This window comes from Cynoglossus semilaevis, chromosome 11 (assembly GCF_000523025.1).
Source record: "Cynoglossus semilaevis isolate Cse_v1.0 chromosome 11, Cse_v1.0, whole genome shotgun sequence".
NCBI lineage: Eukaryota > Metazoa > Chordata > Actinopteri > Pleuronectiformes > Cynoglossidae > Cynoglossus > Cynoglossus semilaevis.
Genome location: NC_024317.1, coordinates 4,560,615 through 4,577,101, shown reverse-complemented (window position 1 = coordinate 4,577,101; position 16,487 = coordinate 4,560,615). Strand labels below are relative to the sequence as shown.

The window sequence follows — 16,487 nt, the reverse complement described above, 5'->3', positions numbered from 1 at the left end:
ATCAGCATTAAAACGCCTACAGTTAAACCACAAGAACAAGACATCAGACTCGATCGACCAGGGAACATGGAAAACAGCCCTGGTGGTGAGTACTCCTTTAAATGTATCTTTCTGCGCGTTTTTAAATGTTATTCGATGCTTAAAGCAGGGGATTTTTTTCTTTTCTTTTTTTTCTTTTTTTTCTGGAAAGGAGATCGTCACAGTATTCACTCAGGGGAAAAAGATGTCATTTCTCTTTAATGACCCCCCTTCTCCCTCTCCCCAAATGTTCAATGATGGCCATTGAAAAACGGTCCTCCGTAGTTACCCAGGTTCAGCCTGTGGTCATGTGCTGCATTACATCCTCGTTTTTTTTCTATAACATTTCTACTATCTACTGCCATGTCTAATAAATGCGCACACTGAAATTAATATATGCGTTTTTGACCCGATCTTTATATTTATACACATGGGACGCTACACTGAGGCTCGATAGCTTTTATTGTTGCTTTATTTGGCCGCGATAGCGTTTCACCAATGGTGGCAGCAGGCACTCCTGGCCCCATTAGGGGCACCAGCGATTGTGATCACACGATTTCACATCAGCATATCTAGGTGGAGTAATTATCTTCATGAAAGCGTTGGTTTTTGTTGGTGGTTTAAGTTTCGTTTCTCCGAGTTTAATAACGGTTGTAGTTTAAAGTGTAGTTTAAAGCGGTGTGTCAGTTGCACCTGGTGCTTGTCGTCTGCAGTACTGACACAGTAATCATCCTCATATCTCATGCATCTGACCAGGTTCCTCATTAGGTAATAAAATGGCCTATATATGCCGTATCTTTAATGTTGTTTAGTCCCGTTGCCAGGTGCCTATTATGGTCTGCTGCAGCAGGAAGCTGTAGTGTTGAGTCTTTTTAGTAAAGGAGTAAAAGCAGAAAATTAATTTTCTCTGTCATGTTCTATGCGTGTAAAAACCCTCACATGAAGTGCGACCTTAAACGCCCCCCCCCCCTCTCCCCCCCGTGTTACGTGTGTTATTGTGTTTCCACGCTACAGTTTGCTGAGCCTCTCCTCTCCCTCTGCTGGTTTCATTGTTCTATTATCTGTCATCGCTCAATCACACCCCTGCTCTGTTAAATACTCTGAATACCATACAAGACTCATAGAAACATTCAACAAGTATTTGACTTGGTGAATAATTCCCTACTTTAAGTGGTTGATTCATGGGTTGACCATTTTTCTCTGACATTCACTCTTGGCATGTACCGTACCTCTGCATCATATTCCCCTTCTTCTTCTTAAACACATGTGAGTGGGCTGTGTGTCAAGGAGCAGTCACGCCCACTCAGTCAAAACAAGTAATTGCTGCCAAAATGTGTTTCCATGTACTGGCCCCATGTGCTGTATGACTGGAGGAGCTGGGCTCAGACAAGTAAACAGCTTGTTCTGCCCCCCACTGAGTTATATTTAAAAAAAATCAAAAAAATCAGAGAAGCCAATGATAAACGAGCCATGTACCAATTCTGAGAAATTTTAACTCCTTAAGATTAAGTTAGCATACCATTAGTTTGACACAGAAATACCAACATTTAAAACCATTTCTAAGATATCTTTACTACTTCCTGGTTGCCAGAATTTGGCCAATTCACAACATGTAAACTCAATTCATGTCCACAATGGTCCCACTGTTTTGCACTCATACATTGCTGCCCGTGCTCCTTGCCTGTAACCAGCTCAAATATAGGTCATAAATATTCAGCAACAGACAACAAACCACCTCGAGCGAGTGAATGTAAGATAAGAAGTATTTACCTTATTATCTTTATGCTAATACTTAATATTTACCTATTTAGTATTTGTACCTTGTCATTTAAAGAAAAACAACCCAAAACCTTTACTCAACCATTACATGATATGAATGACAGTAAGATAACTGTACAAGCATGCAATACAAAAAACACTAGTGTTTTGTTTACTGTCTAATTTTAAAAGTCTACATTAAAACGTTTTTACATTCACATAAAGGAGCTTTATTATGACAAATAATAGCTTTTTATTTAGGAACATTATTTTATTTTTCATAGAAAAATACAAAATGTAATGGTGCACATAATAATAATCAATAATAATAATATTAATATTAATGGAGGACTCGTGTTTCCCTCTGCCTTCCCTCCTCAGCTCACTGAAGGGAGAGACAGTCGTGACAATGTTTGGAATCATGCGCCTTTTTCTTTTTTTTTTTTCTTTCTTTCTTTCTTTTTGCAAGCACGCAGCTACACCCTCCTCCAGCCCAGAACACGTGTACTAAGCTTCACCAGCCACGTGCCGCGCGTGATTCCCGGTAGCCCCGCCCCCTCGCGGTCCTCCCTCTCTCTGCTGCTCGCGCTCAGTCCGCACGGGGTTTCCTCAGCTGTGTGAGTTTGGTCAGTGGGTCAGAGAGCTGTGACAGCAGGGCCGCGCCTACGCTGATCACACAGGGGCGAGGCAGCCCGTCTGTGGCGTTTAATAATGACGAGAACAACTCTCCTACTCTATATTCGGTGTTTCGAAACAAATCGAGAGATATTTTATAGTTTATCAGAAGGTTATTTAGCTTACTTTCTATTGTTGAGATACATTTTAAGCTGTTTTTCAAGAGAATGTTGTAGCTACTACATTTAAAACTAGATTAAAGATATTGTATACCGGAATGTTCTATAAAGTAAAATATAGCAAGCCATGAATGCTTGATGACTGCTGGGTATGAATACATTATTTAAAGATAATTTATAGCTTATTAGCTGGCTAAAATACAAACTACAATTGTGGAACTTAACCAGGTAACTGCAGCCATAATACTAATATATTTATCCAATATGACCAGAGCATATGATTGGATGAATGTTTTCTGCCCACTGCTATGACAATACAATTTACATCAGGGATAGATTTGTTTTTAACAAATATAATTTAGACTTTCAGCAGTTTCAGAATTAATATTCAATATACAAAAACTGTACTGATACTTGAATTTAAAGAGCATCACAAATTTTCAATGTAAAAGCTTAATTTAAAAGTCAATGTAAATGAGTCATATATATATATATTCACTGAGGTACCATGTTTTGCTAAATTCATCACTCTCTGTATTTAATTTGGCCTTTGTACTTGTTGTTTTTAAAGGAAAACAAATCACATGCTAAATGAATGAGTGACCAGAGCTCATGTAAAGCAGTAACTTCCAAAGTGTGGGCTGCAGTCTACTGGCTTTGGTAGCATTGTTTGTAGGCTCCAAATGGGGATAAAAAAAAATCTAAAATTTAACACAATTATGTAGTTTATATACCTACAAGAACATAAGGATACACAAAGTATCTGGGGTTTTTACTCATAGCTTTTTAAAACTAGTTTAATTCATTTCTTGATATGAGGTTCATAGAACACCTCCTACATTCAAAGCAGTAAAAATGAGAGGTGTGGAGATGAGGAGTCACCGTGGTCAAACCATATGTCTGCCATGAAGGCAGCCGTATCACGTGTAGTGAGGAGGTACGCAGTGTATGTACACATGAATGAGGAGAGGAACATGTGCTCTCCTCCCTCCACCTCCCACCAGACATGATACAATCATGACGTTGACTGTGCCGTTTGTCTTTCATATGCATGTTCAAGGGCTGGGAACACATGCCAGCGGAAGCCAAAGAGAGGAGGGGCGCTGGCGTGTTTTGTTTATACCGTCTAGCGTTCATGGCCATATGTGTATCTGCCGGTCACATGTAGGAACCTGTGCCTGAGTGGGATGATATTCCCAGAGCTCACACTGGCTCCCAGTCACAACAGCTTCCTGGAATTTTAAGAGAAGGCCAAGTACGAAGGCCTTTTTTTTTTTTTTTCTGAGAGCAAAGGGGTGGGATTGTTGATTGTGAAAGTAGAAAAGTGGGCGTGGAGCTGGTGTGTCAGTGGGTCGTCGGAGCTTTGCTCTGCAGGGAATTCACATGTTTTCAAAGGTAAAGCTCTGACATGGAGACACACATGACGCCGCACATGTAACATGTGTGTGTTTAAGTGAAAGCCACTGGTTCTTTCACCTCATGGTACAGTTCAAGGCCAGAGGACCTTGCAGTGGCTGGTGACACGTGTGGTATTAAATAGGCATTCAGAGCTAAATGGCAGAGCAGCACGTGTTTTCTCAAGGAGAGGGAGGGAGAGAGAGAGACAGAGAGATCAAGAGACAAGGCTTTCTTTTTCACACGATATAAGGTTGTCGGAAGGAAACGTGCTCAGCCTCAGAGGATGACACTGCCACACACAGTTCACCGAGCCATTTTTTTTACCTGCCGTGCGTGAGATTGCTTAACCAAGAGGAAAACAAACGTCGCAAACACAGTAAAACAGGCTGCTCCAGATTCAGTAACATGCAATTAATATCCTCATCACTGCAGTGGCCAAATGGCACAGAATCTAAAAGGAGAATGTGAGACATGCAAACGCTGCAGGAGGAAACCGTTGGGTTGCTAGGTTTTTATGCCAAAGTAATTAGACGTCTGACACATTAATCTAATGGCAAATTTTTAAAAAAAAGGAGGTCAAACCGAGAGAAGACATTGAACAACATTAAGCGCAGGATTTCCTGCTTACACCTCTAATTTCATCAGTCAAAACAACAGCCAACAACGTGACTGCCACCCTTTGCACGGTGTTGTAGTGACTGCGTGGGATGCATCCGCCTGTGGTATCTGTGCCCTCCTTGCCCCCCTCCCTCCTCCCTCCTCCTACATGTGTAGTCACAGCATTAAAGACCTCTCAGTTCCAAACGTGATCTGCCCTGCTGCTTGTTATTGTGCTGCTGCTGTTGTCTAAACAGGACTGCGCAAAGAGCCTTGTGAGCAAGGCGGTAACTGTGTCAAGAGTCCATGTGAGCCGTTGGTCAGGTGGCTGGTGGATAGATGGGTTTGCAGGGCTTGAAGCCAAAGCGAGGAGGGAGGGCAAGGGAGGAGCGGGAGGTAGGCAGCAGAAGAGAGGGGAGGAGGAGGAGGAGGCGAGGAAAGAAGGGAGGCGGAGGGAGAGCAGAATAGACTCAGGCAAGCTGGGAGCTGTATGGCTCAGGCGGCACGTGAGTTGCAGTCGTTCATTTCACAAGGAAGAACACTGTTGGCAAAACAACACGGGGGACGGGATGTGGCGTAGGGCAGAGGGGGTAAAAGGGCATTTCCTATTTAATGTGGCATCCTCAAACAAAGGTGTGTTTGTATGTATGTATAAATATATACATATGTATTACATAAAAGGGCATTTCCTATTTAATGTGGCAGGTATATTTTAGGTATATTTTAATATAGAAAATTTAATTTAAATATCTTATAAAGATTTTGTATATTTTAATTACAGAGCTTGACATTTTATCTATTAAACATTAGCATGTGTTTTGTTTTCTTTAAGTTAGTTTTCAGAGAGTGCTGCTTTTAAAATTAAATAAGTTGATTTCTTTGGAATACAAAAGCTACAAGAGTTAGTTGGAAAAGTCAAAGTGAGCTAATGGCTAATGGCTGACCACAAACGGCGAAACCGTACTAAACAATGAAGTTAGTCCAGAAAGTGATCCCATATGAAACAAATGTATCCACAGCACACCTTCTAGACAGGTGTTCTCGGGGAATAAATGAAGCCAGAATAGTCAGTTACTCAAGAAACAGCTGAGAATTAGCAGACAAAGCTACAGGATTAACTATAAATGAGTAAAAGGAAGTCATCAGAACCTATCCACCATATGGCATATAACTGTCATTTTAGATTAGTTAAGATTTTTTGTTTAAACCAATGACGTACAATCAATGCAGCAACACAAAAAAATGTCACTAAAGACGTACAATCAATGCAGCAACACAAAATAAAAATGTAACTAAAATATATATATAGCTCCTGAACAATAAGAACCAGAATGTTAACTATTTCTTTGACATTTTTGGGTGTGGCATTAAACCGGTAATGGTTTATATAGCTTTCCTCGCCTTTGTTGATCATCTACTTGTAAAGGCCACAGCACCAGTGTTCCATGATGACATTAATGAATGTGCACCTGCAGGTTGCTGTAACTGCCTTTACGACACTTGGCAGGTCAAACATTTTAAACTCAATTAATTGCCAAATAAGACACAAAAGAACCTGGCACAGAAATCCAGGTCAGAGTTATCATGGCTCCGGCAGTGACACCATTTCTAAATTATTTATCAGATCAAATTCCTGATGTCCCGACCTGCCCACGGTTTTGTGTGTCTTTGTGAATGTCTGCCAAACAAGTGCAAATGAACAGAGCAGAGAGATCGGCTCAGACTTTACACCAGCGTGGAGTGTGTGAGCAGAGTCTCAGATGAGGGTCACTGAACTGAGGGTTTGCTTCTGTTCCTCTAGGTGGTGTTATCCTGTACGCCGGCTCCTCTGGCAGTGCCAGCCCCAGTCCTGGCAGTCCTTCAAGTGGATACCAGACCCAGTCGCCCTCCTCCCACTCACAGCCATCGTCCCCTGAGGGTGTCTCCTTTCAGGAGATTGGGGCCCTGAGGCAGAGGGAACAAGGGAGTGGCACGCCTTCTCCAAAAGTCTTCCAGTTTCCCGAAGTGAACAATGCTCCCGTTGCCCAGGTCACCACAGCGGCATCATCAGCCACCTACAGCCATCCCACAGTGGCCAAGAGACCTTGTGGTTTCACTGGCACATTCACCAGTGAGTACCCACTCGTTTCCCTCCCTCCTGTTCTCCTTTGTGTTGCCCAGCAGCAGTTTCTGATGATGAGTGTGTGTGTGTGTGTGCTTCTTTCCCAGAAACCGGGGGTATGGTGCTTCTGTGTAAAGTGTGTGGAGACATCGCATCAGGGTTCCACTATGGCGTACATGCCTGTGAGGGCTGCAAGGTGAGAGTGAAGACTGGATCCATTATGCTTTCCCTGGCACGCACACACACTGATACAGTGTCAGAGCAGACATGACTCAAATGAATAATTCTCCTTCATGCCTCTTCCAGGGTTTCTTCAGACGCAGTATTCAACAGAACATCCACTATAAGATGTGCGTGAAGAATGAAAACTGTCTTATCATGAGGATGAACAGAAACCGCTGCCAGCACTGTCGCTTTAAGAAGTGTCTTTCCGTGGGCATGTCCAGAGATGGTGAGACACTGTTGATGTGTTTAGAATATTCTTCACAGGAAACAGAAAAACATGTTCAACCAGAAGGAAAAAAAATGCATCTTAGGCAATTCTTAGCTACTGTAAAAACCCACCCCTCCTCATGTTGTCCTTCTCTCTTACTGCTCCAATTATTTTCACCTTTTGTCTCCTTCTGACGCCCTCTCTTCTGGCCCTGCTGTCTGATTTATGGCTGCAGGAGCCCAGGAGTCTCAGTAGTCATCAGTCATACAGAAACTGTGACAAATAGAGTTTATTTTGGGAAATTGGGGCACAGAGATGTTGGTCACCCTCAGTGTTCACCAAAGACTCGTCGCTTTACATATTGATTGTTTTTGTCCTCTCCACCACTGGCATTCGCAAGCAATCCTGCGCAGCATATGATAATTGCAGTCACTTACTCATAAGACCTGTGCTTGAAATTCAAATAACCAGGCAGCAGCGGCTAACCTGCAGCAGCACTTCTCGTCACCGCGGGAGGCTGATCCCTGGGGGATGTAGCTGAACTGGGGGATGATAAATCATGGTTTTCTGGAGCAAATATTTTTAGTTGACCCAAAAAAGCCAAAACCAGACAATGGAAAAACACAGAGCTGCCAATTCTTTAGATTGCAGTGGAGAACCAAAATTAGTTACCATCTTCTTTTTTTTTTTAGACAAAACATGCATTAGATTAACTTTTTCCCTTCATCAAAATGTTATTTCTTCACACCTGAACCAAAACAAAAACACACTATTTTAGCCTCACTTCAAGCCATCATCTCTTCACCTCTATTATCAGGAAGTCATTGAGTCTATCTGACCTTTCAACCACTCACTAGTGAAGTCCTTTTACCAATGACATCATGTTTAGTGCTGTTGACCTAGTGACCTAGTTACAAATGAACTCAGAGAAGGAGAGCTCAATGGAAAAGGCAGAAAGGGAGCAAAAGAGACAAGGGAGGAGGAAGGAGGGGGGGGGTGCAGCAGACACACTACTATAAATAGGTCTGAGTGGAGGAGGGAAGAAAAAATTCAAAACGCTGCAGAGGAAGATGAGACGGACATGAGATGAAGGCTTGGCTGTCTATTGTGTTGAATGGAAGTGTGTGTGAGATGATGACAGACCAGTCACTCAGACACATCATGGTCTGAACACATTACAGAGGAGGGGTCAGGTGCAAGAACACAGTGTTGTGATGCACTGCATTCGTTCTATGTGAAAAACATTTTATGATAAAGTGAGTAGTGAGTAAGTGAAGATCCAGAGGTTGTTAGCCAAGGCTAGCTTAGTAGCGCTGGTTACTAAGCTAAGTTATTTAAGGTCAGGCGAGACTAATAAGTAATAGATCTCCAAACCTCCCTGTATTCCAGAACACAATTCTGATTATTTTTGAGGTCAGACACATTTTGTGTTAGTGGTTAATGTTTAAAAAGGGGAGCATTAATGCCTGTTATGGGTTAACATCTCAACCTTACGTCAGAACCCTATTATTAAACACTGTTGTACCCTTCCTGGTAGTAATTATGTTCTAACAGAGTGTTCCCTCTTCATATTTCCTCCTCAGCTGTCCGTTTCGGCCGTATTCCCAAAAGGGAAAAGCAGAGACTACTGGATGAGATGCAGAGCTACATGAACAGCCTGAACGAATCAGCTTCCATGGAAATGGAGGCGTCATCTCCTCCCGAGGCCCTGACCAACTCACAGAACCAGACGACCAAGGGCTCCACACAGCAGTCCTACCAGAGCAGCTTAACCAACAGTGACGAGAAGCCCCTGAAGATGGCCTCCCACAACAACAACAACAACAGCGTCAGCACTTCCTCTTTCCAGAACACTTTGGTGCAGGAATCTGCCCTGTCTCACTCCTCCACCCAGACACCACACACAGGTTCTGGGAATCAGATGAACGTGACGTTAAGCTACAACACCACCACAAACTGCCTGGTCGAACCCAAGGATGAGTCCACCGATACCAGCGTCGATAATAGAAACTACAGCTTCTCCTCCAATCACAATCAATGTCCAGTTAGTGGAAACCTATCTCCTCGGTCATACCTGTCCAATCAGAGCTCCTTCCAAGCTAACGATTCCCAGCATCCAACCAGCTGCCCTTGGAAGCTGAGTGGGAGTTCCAAAGTGCTGGTGAGCCTTTTTTTCTCTCCATTACATCATTGATATTTTCTGAGTCAATGTGAAAAAGAAATCTATTTAAAATCCCTAACACACGTCCTCCTTCTTCTTCTTCTCCTCTGCAGGCATGTCCACTCAACTCCTGTCCTGTAGCTCCTGCTAATCGATCCAGCCAGGAGGTGTGGGAGTCGTTCTCCCAGTGCTTTACCCCAGCTGTCAAAGAAGTGGTGGAGTTTGCAAAGAGCATCCCAGCATTCCAGACTCTCAGCCAGCACGACCAGGTCATGCTGCTCAAATCAGGCACTTTCCAGGTAAATTTCACAGCACAAGTTAATCATTTCCTGTACGTTCCCTCTGAAGTTGTATGTGTTTCTGACGCCGAACTCTTCTGGTTCTGTTCTCAGGTCCTGATGGTCAGGTTCTGCTCCCTGTTTAATGCCAAGGAGAAGACAGTGACCTTCCTGAATGGTCAAACGTACTCCTTGGCGTCGCTGCGGGCTCTGGGCATGACCTCTCTACTGGACTCCATGTTCGATTTCAGTGAGAAGCTCGGTTCCTTGGGTCTGGAGCCGGACGAGATGGCACTGTTCATGGCTGTGGTGCTTGTATCAGCTGGTAAGTCTCGTCAGCTACAGACAAACAGAATCATATAAAGCCACATTTTCACAGGTCTAAAACCACTTCCTTCTCTTCCTCCTTCCAGACCGCTCTGGTGTTGTGGATGTGGGGGCAGTGGAGCTGCTGCAGGAGAACTTAATCAAAGCTCTGAGATCTCTCATGACCAGCCGCCGCCCTGACGACAGCACCATCTTCCCAAAGTTGCTGCTTCGTCTGCCGGACCTGCGTACTCTGAACAACCAGCACTCTGACAAACTTTTAGCATTTCGCATTGATCCTTGAGTCCTGGTGGCCTCAGCTTGCCCCACGCTCCTCACGGGATAATGTGTGAGCTATGCCAAGAAAACAGCTGCGAGAAAGTGGACTCACAAAAAAAAAAAAAAAAAGCTAAGGACGGATGCACAGCAGGAGGCACAGGCTCCTGAACTCAAACCTATCTCTTCTCCACTCACTTCCAGGATTGCTAGATAAAAAAATGTATTACAACATAGACAATGTTCTTCCATGATTGTTTTTTTTTTAATTTAACATCAAACTAACAATGTATACATTTCTCCTCCTGGATCTGGTTTCTTGTCTGACCAAGACCAAATAGAGAGAGCGCGTCTTGTACCTCACCAGATCTGGTTGGCCTTATCTAAAACTCAGAGCTACAAGAGCTGGAAAGAGGCAAACGGGCAGCTCTACTAGGAGAAAAAAATATACAAGCCTTCAGCAGCTATGAGTTCATTCTTAACATTCATGCTATCAGTGTAAAATGCACTTTCCTTCTCTTGACATTACTATATAATGACCTAAGCTATTTTCACATCACGTGAGAAATCCTTGACTGACAAGTAGGTATAAAAATTGTAAGAAGCGATTCGTGTGTTCTCTTGTAAATTGTGTACATAGACTTTATTCTCTGTTCATACCCTCACTAGTTTGCAGACACTTGTAAATGTAAATTGGTATTATGTAATATGTCACATTAAAGATTGCTCTATAGACTGCAGAGAAAGCAGCTTTTGAACCGTGTGTTATGAGTATAAAATTTTTATTTGAAGATAAATATATACATATATATAAATATATATATAAGAAATACATGTATTGGTAACTGACTGCATCACTCTGTGTATATTTTGTAAATGTTTTATGGTCAAACCATAGAGTTCCATTATTAAATAATGCTGTATAGCATTTTCCTGTGCTGGTCTCTTTTCATTTTCCACACCTTACAGTGACTGTAACGACAGTGACTTTGCCTAGACACGCAACAGCACCGTTGCTATAGTGACAGGAGGATCAGCTGATCCCACATCAGGTCTGAGAGCCATTTAAGGCTTTATTAAAACCGGAATAATCACTGATGAATACAGTTTCATAGAGACACACTTTGAACGATGCCTAAAGTTGAGAGACTTAATTGAAAGTCATCAATCAATGCTCTTAACACTGTCATCCCTACAGACTAATGGACAGCCTGGGGAAAATAACTTAAATATACATTACATATCTAGAAACATTAATAATTAAATAAACAGATGAACAAACACCGGTGGCTAAATGTTCCTTATCAGATGTGGGCTATGACCTGAGACATTTATAATAAATAAAAAGCAATCCAAACTAAAATTAATATTTTGGTAGATCAGTACATATGTTAGCTAAAAAAAATATTAAATAAAAAAAGGTGACGGTATTGGGACACCGTATGCCATCTGCTGGACAAGTTAGAAATAACCTTAAAAATGGGACCGGTGATAATACTTTCGACCTCAGGCTTCTATTTGTAATTACGGTTCAAATCAATATATACAGTACAGGAAGAAACAAGTTGTGACTAATAACCGCATAACTGAATTTCATAACAGAATGTGACACTTAAACTACAATGTGGTATTCTGACCCTGTCGGTTCATCGTTGCTCGATACATGGATACATTTAAAATAAAAAAAAGTTAAAGTGACGAGGCTTTTTTTTTTAAAGGAGGTTGAGACTTTTAAAAAATAAATAAAAAAGAACCTACCACAAGCGAGCAAAGTAGTTTTATTCTTTGGTGTTCTGCCGCCATCTAGTGGCCACAGTGAAACGTAAAAACAAAAGAATGAGCTATTTCAATAGGAGTTTTTACACTGTCATTCATTCTCTACCGTTTATTGTTTTCGAGACGGGGTTGGGGGTTTGGAGAGAGCCAATCCCAGATACTAATCGTAGTGACGTAACGTCTTAGGTTCCCTCGTACATTCTCTCGACTCGTATATACCCTGAGCTTTTACGGTCACACCATAAGTACGGAACTGACGAGGCGTCAGTTCTTCAAAAAGTAAAATAAATATTATTTTGGAGGTAAATCTCGAGCGCTCTCTTGCGGGCATCAACACAACTACATTAAAAAACTACTGTGAACTTAATATAAAAAACATCACAAGTTATTATTGTATGTCTCTCATTTGATATCTCCTGAGAAAGAAATAATTCCACGTAGTCCCTGCAATGTCACTGTGGGCCACTAGGGTTATGTATACCACTGTTGGATTACAACTAAGTAAACCTGGAAATCTCTGTCTGTGACGAAACGCTGTAATGACTTTTTACACCCCCTGTCTTGCAGCAGTAGCATATTAAAGCTACCTGGTCACTTCTGGAACATCCCCATTCTGACAGGGACGGGGGAGGACGGGGGAGGATGGCTGGACAGGGATCAGGGTTAGAGAGAGATTAAGCAGATGAAGGCCTATAAAGCTGCAGTGTAATCCTCACACTGGTGACACAACCAAAGCAGCAGCAACAACAACAACTATTCTCTGCACGTCTTGGATGAAATAAACACCGCTAGCAAGAAAAACACAGATAAAGAAGAGGAAAAAAAAGGAATAATCATGAAAAAGGGAAAGGTATGTTTTCGGCTTTTATACTTCACAGTGACATGACTGTATACACAGCTACTATCAGCTACTCTGTAATATTTTAAAATGAATATCCTTCAAATCCTCCATATTGGATTGATGTCATTTAAACTTTAAACATGTCTTAATTAAATAATAATAATTTACATTTGGTGAGATTCTTATATCAACCGAAGGATTTTTAAAAATTTGACCACTGTCTTCATAGTTCTAAGTGATCGTTTTCTAAAGACGTTCTTATTTCCCAGCAGGTCAACGATGACGAGCCTCCGAGTTATCAAGATGCAACCGCAGGTAAACGTGAAATTACTATTTGTATATTTATGTAAGCTCACAAAAACAAAATATACATATGAAAAAGTGAATATTTGTTAAAAGAAAATATACAAAATATACATATGAAAAAGTGAATAATATTTGTTAAAAGAAAATAATTTTTTAAAACAAATCACCAAGACCTATAGGGTCAGACTCCAGATCAACAAAAAAAAGAGCCACAGAGTCACTCGTGAGCAAAAGACAACTTGGTAGGTCAATACAGAAGTTAGCCATTCTGTAGTTTTAGTATAACCTAGCTACAAATGAAAACAGCCACAAATCAGCCTCTTAGAGCCTGTAAGTTAGACCACAATAAGATAAAACATATCCACGAGATTCAGCCAAAATGGCAACACAGAACACCATCAGTAAATGTTAGCCAACCAGCATAAAAAATGTAAGCAAAAAAACCCAAACCAGACTATAGCTTAGCAAAGATGGCAAAATTTAATTTGTTGCTGAGATCCATGTTTACTACAAAATATATCAAGTAGCCTTAAAATATTCGACTAATTTGACAATATTTTACATTATCCAATCTTTTTAAATAAGTCATGAATATATGAACCTGTGTCATTCGAATGCCTTGGAATTCAATGCAAAATATCAATGTACAATTTTGCATATATAACCAAGTTTACCTTCGGTGTCTGTGTCCAGGCTATGAGGAAATGCAGGCTCAGTTTTCCTGGGACGACAAGACCATCAGACGGACCTTCATCAGGAAGGTGATGAAGAGCTCACACTAACCCAACTGTGACTGTGACTCCTATGTGACATTCATTCATACCTGTCATCCTGCAGGTCTACGCCATTCTCATGGTCCAGCTTCTGGTCACCGTGGCCATCATCAGTCTCTTCACATTTTGGTAACAGCTGCTTTAATCTGTAGAAAATATTGAGGTTTGTTAATGATAACGTAATTGAACTTTTTTCTCTCTTACAGTGCCCCTGTCAGGTTTTTTATTCAGACACATCCTGGCCTTTACCTGGCTTCTTAGTAAGTGATCATAATGAATTCAAATATACTTAAAGCACATTCTTTAATTAATTTTATTCACTGAATTTGCCATGTCTTTCTTTTCATTTAGCCTCATGTTTTGCTCTACGTACATTGCTCTGTCCTGCTGTGGAGAACTGAGGTAACGTTCAGGTTGCTCATTTTGAGCTTTTTTTTTTTTTTTAATTTTACATATTTTTGCCTTCAATTTTAGGAAATTGTGGCAACTTTTTAGAATAATTTGTTTTAATATTAATTAAGAACTAGCTATAGTTAGCATTTAGTATCTATAGGCTAAACCCGGATATCATTTGGGAAATATTTCAGGTATTTTAGAGACCTTTCAGTATTTTAAGTTTAATTAAGTTGTTATCTATTCGATAACTCGATAACCACCATTTCTGAAAGCTAAACATTCAGCATATTCATGTCAATTCAATATTCAAGAGAAATCACGAGGAGCATTTTTTACATTATTACCATTATTATCTATTCAAACAGGAGACAGTTTCCCTGGAACATCATTCTTCTAGTTCTGTTTGTAAGTATTCAACTGAATTACATTCACAAACCATTTCCTGAAAGTTGGCAGACTCTCTTAAAATACAACTACATTTTGTGTCATTTGCTAACACAATTTAACTTAAATTTTACCTGAGGACTGAAAAAAACCCTTTCGTTGATATTAAACATGTAAAAATAATTCGTTCTTGAAAAGTCTTGTGTGCCAAAGGTGTGCCAACTTTTCTGGAAACCGAGTTTGTGTGACATACTTTAAACATTGTTAATGTGTTATAAAGAACAGCATTCAAGCTAACTGTGGCTTTCTCCTTTACCTTGAAAGACTTTGAGCATTTCCATCATGATGGGATTCATATCAAGGTAAACGTTCATTCCTAGGGTGTAACGAGATTACGTAGGACCAAATCACGCGATACCAAGTCGAAGATATAGTCTTCGGCTAAAGCTAAAGCTAAAGCTGTTTGGCGAAGCATTATGTCGTTTCCGTCTGCCAAAATTATCCTGGCAGACGCACCCAAAACGTTTATAAGGATTGTAGGGCAGCATTTAGGCAGAAACGAAAAAACAACTTAATAGTGACAAACGAGACTAGGGCCAGACGGACACTTCCGACTTTAAGTTTCTCTGGGACTACTTTACCCGACGTTTTACAGCGTAGGGAATTTCAGGACCTATGGCAGGGCCTGATCACGACGTTACGTAATATGTATCCTTAACCACACCAACACCAGTGGCCTTAAGTTACATAGTTTATTATAAATATTACATATTTATTATACGTATTGTTAATTATTATATACGTAATAAAATACATAGTTTTTTTTATAGATATACGTAATAAAATACATAGTTTTTTATAAAATAAAAAAATAAAATAAAATGGCTAAATAAGTCTTATCTTACAAAGCTATGGAGTTGGTGTCTGTCAGAGGACATGACAAAATAGTTCTGGGACAGAGAATAAACCTAAAATCTCATTAATTTTATTGGGATTCCTTTCAGCTAGGGTAGCAAAAATGACATTTTATCCTTATTTTCAAAACCATTAAAATACAAATTCAGTGATAATTAAAAAACAGGTCTTGTTAGCTCATTCTAAAGACTGAAGAAAATCTGTCACTTTCTTGTATTAGTGGTCCAATATCATGTATTGTCTCGTGAGTTAAATGTATCAATACACCCTTTCATACATTTGTATACAATGTAATCACACATATATGAGTGATTTCAACCTTTCTAGTTTCTAATGTGAATGTGTTGTGTGTCTGTTCTTGCTGCAGCTTTTACAACACTAAATCAGTACTGCTGTGTGTGGGAATCACAGCCATGGTCTGTCTCGCTGTCACCATCTTCAGCTTCCAGAGCAAAGTAAAAAAAAAAAAAAGAAAAAACTCTAGTAAATGATCACAAACAATCAGATTAACGCTCCTTCCTGCTGCAGGTTGATGTCACATCCTGTCAGGGCGTCCTGTTCTCTCTGTGTATCGTCATGCTCCTCTGTGCCATCACCATCTCCATCGCCGTGCCCTTTGGATACGTAAGTTGTACAGACTCCAGAGTTTTCCATCAACCTTTCTGTGAGAAGTCTTAAAAATAGCTGTAACCAATCAATGAATTAATGGACGGTGAGGTTAATGCCCCTCAGGTGCTGCCTGTATTTGGGTTTACGTCAGAGGATTAGCTTCAGGGCTTGAACACTGAAGCACGTCGTCGTGGTTCTCAAATTAGCAACAACATATCCTTCTTAACTGTTTGGTAAGACTTTTTTGTCTCGACAGATTCCCTGGTTACACGCTGTCTATGCCGTGATAGGAGCCATTCTGTTTACACTGGTGAGAATCATCCACATTGGAAAAAGTTCATTGTCATCCTCCTCATTTTCTCCAAAG

At 40.7% G+C, this 16,487-nt stretch overlaps 2 protein-coding genes across 3 annotated transcripts in view; both read left to right on the top strand.

Annotated features, from left to right (window-relative positions):
- The first annotated feature begins 6 nt into the window (after nucleotides 1-6).
- On the top strand, nucleotides 7-10,878 carry LOC103385997 (nuclear receptor subfamily 1 group D member 1-like). The gene is made up of 8 exons (XM_008320063.1): nucleotides 7-85; nucleotides 6,367-6,675; nucleotides 6,774-6,862; nucleotides 6,973-7,117; nucleotides 8,683-9,260; nucleotides 9,374-9,559; nucleotides 9,653-9,863; nucleotides 9,952-10,878. The coding sequence occupies exons 1-8, from the start codon at nucleotides 67-69 to the stop codon at nucleotides 10,146-10,148; spliced, it is 1,734 nt and encodes a 577-aa protein (XP_008318285.1). The 5' UTR covers nucleotides 7-66; the 3' UTR covers nucleotides 10,149-10,878.
- Nucleotides 10,879-11,836: 958 nt separating this feature from the next.
- Nucleotides 11,837-16,487, top strand: part of faim2b (Fas apoptotic inhibitory molecule 2b) — a 4,988-nt gene continuing 337 nt past the window's right edge. The window contains exons 1-11 of one of the 2 annotated variants that reach the window (XM_008320065.3): nucleotides 11,837-12,746; nucleotides 13,010-13,052; nucleotides 13,737-13,804; nucleotides 13,881-13,945; nucleotides 14,023-14,076; nucleotides 14,168-14,218; nucleotides 14,578-14,617; nucleotides 14,921-14,958; nucleotides 15,879-15,966; nucleotides 16,040-16,135; nucleotides 16,377-16,430. In XM_008320065.3, coding sequence (XP_008318287.1) covers nucleotides 12,732-12,746; nucleotides 13,010-13,052; nucleotides 13,737-13,804; nucleotides 13,881-13,945; nucleotides 14,023-14,076; nucleotides 14,168-14,218; nucleotides 14,578-14,617; nucleotides 14,921-14,958; nucleotides 15,879-15,966; nucleotides 16,040-16,135; nucleotides 16,377-16,430 — 612 coding nt within the window. In that variant the 5' untranslated portion in view covers nucleotides 11,837-12,731. Of the gene's footprint in view, nucleotides 12,747-13,006; nucleotides 13,053-13,736; nucleotides 13,805-13,880; nucleotides 13,946-14,022; nucleotides 14,077-14,167; nucleotides 14,219-14,577; nucleotides 14,618-14,920; nucleotides 14,959-15,878; nucleotides 15,967-16,039; nucleotides 16,136-16,376; nucleotides 16,431-16,487 lie in introns of both variants that reach the window. The other variant, XM_008320066.3, reaches the window with a different exon arrangement.